Here is a 4,613-nt window from a genome sequence, read left to right as displayed (position 1 = left end):
TTAAATTGTTAACTATAAATTTTATATTATTTAAAATGAATTATATCATTTGAAAGATCTCATCAAGACGATTAAAAAAAGTCTAATATTGAACATAGATTAATTAAAAATGAAAACACATAAAGCTTAATTATAACAAAATTAAAGGAAATTACATACTTAATTTAAAGCTAACACATAAAACTTAATTAAAACTACTTTAAACATACTTAATTTAAAACAAACACATAGAACTTAATTAAAACTACTTTAAACATACTTAATTCAATAATCTCCTAGGCCAGCATCATTTCCTCCCAAATGATTAAAATATTGAGTAAACTGACTGCTTGATTCTTCTCCTCCAAGTGGTTGACGAGCTCTCTTTGCATGAATTTGTAATTGTGTATTTTTAAGCCAATCACGCCTTATTGGATCTGTGATGGAATCAACATCTATGTTCATGATTCTGTTATCTTCCTGCTGTTCCGCCAACTGTAGTTGCTTTGCTTCATTTTGAAATTTTATCGTTTCATTTTGAGCTTTTATCATTTGAAGCTCATAATTTTTTTGGAGTTGAGTTTGACTTTGTTCGAACATTTGTGCGATCTTTTCATTATGTTCTGTGACTTTGGCAAAATAATCATGACATTCTGCAAATGCTTGCTTCTTCTTTTTTTCCTTGTTACGCCCGGTAGGACGTTCATTGTTCAAGCCCTGACTTTCGAAATCATCGTCTAAGTTAAGGCAAAACGATGATGAACCTATTGACTTATCGCCTTGTGACTCTGCACCTTCAATGTCAGAACTTCGCTTTCGACTTGCAACACTTGGTTCTCTACCCGAAGGACTTTGAAATTTCTCCAAGTCTTTAACAATAGGCCATACATGATCAAATTTAAAACCATTTTTAAATTTGGCATCTTGTTCCATTAGTGCTTTTGCCCTATTAATCTGTTATAAACCACAATTAAAGTAAGTAAATAATGCAAACATTCAAAGTATTCACAATTTATATATAAACACAAAATACTCACAATGTCTGTTTCTGAAGCTCCACTCGGATTCAAGTTCTCAACCTGTACAATACATCCTCTGAATTTGGCGACAGCTTTCATTATAGTTTGCATCCGGGACGTAATTGACCTCAATGATCGAGTGCTTCCAACATTTGCTGGTAGCGCTTCATGATAAGCATTCATAATACGAGTCCAAAATACGTCCCCAGCTTGATGATGACCCGTAGCTTTATCTTGGCAAATATTAACATACACATGACAAAGGAGTTTATCTTCCTCAATAGAGTATGAACTAGTTCGAATTGTGCGTGCCTTGGACATTTTTTAAAAGAGGATGGAGAGGAATATAGAATAGAGAATTCAAAGAGCCATGAGTTATATGAATAGAGAATTCAAAGAGTTGTGGTTTCTGATTTTGTGGTGTACTATTATATAGAGTGAAAGCAAAAATCAATTAATGGCTAAGATGGTTGTGATATAATCCTACGGTTGAAAACAATTGCTTTTGGGATTTGGGAAAGATATCATGTCAGATCTTGGATTGTGTGTTGGAAGTATATGAATACCAATTAATGGCTAAGATGGTTGTGATATAATCCTACGGTTGAAAACAATTGCTTTTGGGATTTGGGAAAGATATCATGTCAGATCTTGGATTGTGTGTTGGAAGTATATGAATACCAATTAATGGCTAAGATGGTTGTGATATAATCCTACGGTTGAAAACAATTGCTTTTGGGATTTGGGAAAGATATCATGTCAGATCTTGGATTGTGTGTTGGAAATATATGAATACCAATTAATGGCTAAGATGGTTGTGATATAATCCTACGGTTGAAAACAATTGCTTTTGGGATTTGGGAAAGATATCATGTCAGATCTTGGATTGTGTGTTGGAAGTATATGAATACCAATTAATGGCTAAGATGGTTGTGATATAATCCTACGGTTGAAAACAATTGCTTTTGGGATTTGGGAAAGATATCATGTCAGATCTTGGATTGTGTGTTGGAAGTATATGAATACCAATTAATGGCTAAGATGGTTGTGATATAATCCTACGGTTGAAAACAATTGCTTTTGGGATTTGAGAAAGATATCATATCAGATATATAAATACATGGCATACACACTTATCTTTCACCATAGCAATCCTGAGATATGAATCCCTCACACCCCTTTTCATCATCACCCCAACACCCATCTTCATCCTCGCAAGAGGATGACGATGATCTCATTACTACAATACAATCACAACAACAAGCACTACTAAGTACGTATGCTAACAACAATGCTGCCATGGCTTACTGTTTGGAGATTATGTCTACTCAAGCCATCAACCCAAGTCATGGCGGTTCAATTTCTGGGCATAGAGTGATTCACCGTGACCGTGAAGATGGTGATCGAAGATTACAGGCTGATTATTTTTCAGAAAATCCAAAATATAATGAGGCAATATTTCGTAGACAATTTCGAATGAGTCGAAATTTGTTCTTACGAATTGCCAATGCTGTTGCAGAGCACGACAATTACTTTGTGCAACGGAGAGATACAATCGGTAGACTAGGCTTGTCTACTTTACAAAAAGTAACAGCAGCATTTCGAATTTTGGCATATGGAGTAGCAGCAGATGCAACCGATGAATACATCCAAATTGGAGAATCAACAGCAATTGAAAGTTTGAAGAGATTTTGTAGAGCGGTCGTAGAGGTCTTTGGACAACGCTATCTAAGAGCGCCAGATGCTAATGATGTTGCAAGGTTGCTTGAAATTGGTGAGAGGCGTGGCTTTCCAGGGATGCTTGGGAGTTTAGACAGCATGCATTGGACATAGAAAAACTGTCCAACAGCTTGGGCCGGACAATATGCTGGGCGTAGTCGAGAACCAACTATTGTTCTCGAGGCCGTAGCTGATTATGATTTGTGGATTTGGCATGCACATTTTGGTTTGCCGGGGTCGAATAATGATATTAATGTGTTGGAGGCATCACATTTGTTTGCAAACATTGCAAATGGTACGGCACCTCCTGCTCATTATGTTATTCAAGGGAAAGTGTACGATACAGGATATTATTTAGCTGATGGGATATATCCGAAATGGTCAACCCTGGTGCAAACTATTCATCAGCCCCTAGGACCAAAGAAAAAGTTATTTGCAATGATGCAAGAAGCATGTAGAAAGGATGTAGAACGTGCATTTGGGGTCCTTCAATCAAGATTTGCAATAGTCAAGGGACCAGTACGTTTTTGGGATAAACATGTATTGCATGATATAATGACATCATGCATCATAATGCATAATATGATAATTGAAGATGAACGTGATGAGCAAGTCGATATACAAAGTTGGAGAGAAGCACCGGCTCCTGAGGTTGATATATGTAGAGATGAAAGAATTGTCTTTGAAGAGTTTCTTGCTCGACATAGGCAAATAAAAAATAAAGAAGCGCATTATGCGCTTCGTGATGCATTGATCGAGCATATGTGGGAACATTATGGTAATTCTAATAATTAAATGTAGCGGGTGTTATTTATTATTGTGGAATAAAATAATATTTGCATTATAATTATATTGTATCATATAAACATAAAATTAAAGATAAATTGTATATTATTAAAATAAAATTATATCATTTTAAAGATCTTATCAAGAAGACGATTAAAATAAAATTAATATTAAATATAATTTAATTAAAAATAAAATATATAATATAATTAAAGTCTAATTTATTAAATTACAACTATTAGTTTTGTTAAAAGAATAAAAGTATAAATATAAACTTTATGAGGGGTGTAGGAATAAAATTTGGTGTAATGGGTTGGAGATGAAAAAAATTTGGTGTAAGAATATGCTGGGAATATTCCTTTTTGGTGTAAAATTTGGTGCAGAATTTGGTGCAATGGTTGGAGATGGTCTAAGCAGCCAAAAGAATAATCAATTGATATTCCACTGGAAAGATTTACGGTGCACTAGTAAGAATTTAGAAAGCAAAACTGAAACATGAAAGTGTTTGGGAAGGGGACAAAAATCGCCCACCATGGGGCTCGAACCCACGACCACAAAGTTAAGAGCCTTGCGCTCTACCAACTGAGCTAGACAGGCAACTTGCTTATTGATGAAATGTTGAGTTATTTCTAGAAGCTTTAATCTGGACATTGGTAATAGATACCTTAGGATGTGTAAATGTGTAATGAGTTGAAGTGTATAGTTATGGTAGAAGAGGAGTTTTGGGAAGATTTTAAGATTATGCAACTTGCTTGGGATACATGTTTTTATCAGATTAGAATGCAATTTAGAGTTAGTGATCAAGTGGATAACAACGGGGTCTCATGGTAAATTTGCTACTTGCTTGTAAACGCAAGTTGAGACAAAAGTGAGTTGTGTAGTTAACACATATATATAGATAATAAAATAGAGCGATTGGTTTTCTTACTAAATCTTCCATCATGCATGCTTGAGGACTAAAGGTGATTCCATGATTAAGACCCCTTTGATGCTTCTTCAGCCAATCCTGTAGGAGTATTTTTTGAGTGTCAATCATTCAAGTCAAAGTCTCTTGCTTTGTATAATCTCTTTGAGGATTCCCCTTCGTTTTGATCAAAAAATGCCCTAACT

At 34.9% G+C, this 4,613-nt stretch overlaps 2 protein-coding genes and 1 non-coding gene across 3 annotated transcripts; 1 reads left to right on the top strand and 2 right to left on the bottom strand.

Annotated features, from left to right (window-relative positions):
• Window positions 1–264: 264 nt before the first annotated feature.
• On the bottom strand, window positions 265–1,232 carry LOC109180747. The gene is made up of 3 exons (XM_019330457.1): window positions 1,017–1,232; window positions 529–933; window positions 265–486 (listed from the first exon to the last, which is right to left on the bottom strand). The coding sequence occupies exons 1-3, from the start codon at window positions 1,179–1,181 to the stop codon at window positions 265–267; spliced, it is 792 nt and encodes a 263-aa protein (XP_019186002.1). The 5' UTR covers window positions 1,182–1,232.
• Window positions 1,233–2,159: 927 nt separating this feature from the next.
• On the top strand, window positions 2,160–4,002 carry LOC109180746. Its single transcript, XM_019330456.1, has 3 exons — window positions 2,160–2,791; window positions 3,005–3,495; window positions 3,887–4,002. Exons 1-3 carry the CDS (start codon window positions 2,160–2,162, stop codon window positions 4,000–4,002), a joined length of 1,239 nt encoding a protein of 412 aa, XP_019186001.1.
• Window positions 4,003–4,027: 25 nt separating this feature from the next.
• On the bottom strand, window positions 4,028–4,100 carry TRNAK-CUU. Its single transcript has one exon. It is a non-coding gene; the product is annotated as a tRNA-Lys (tRNA).
• Between the last annotated feature and the right edge of the window lie 513 nt (window positions 4,101–4,613).

The sequence above is a fragment of the Ipomoea nil genome, unplaced genomic scaffold (assembly GCF_001879475.1).
Source record: "Ipomoea nil cultivar Tokyo-kokei standard unplaced genomic scaffold, Asagao_1.1 scaffold1034, whole genome shotgun sequence".
Lineage (NCBI taxonomy): Eukaryota > Viridiplantae > Streptophyta > Magnoliopsida > Solanales > Convolvulaceae > Ipomoea > Ipomoea nil.
Note: the sequence above shows the minus strand (reverse complement) of the source record. Positions and strands in the feature narration are given on the sequence as shown.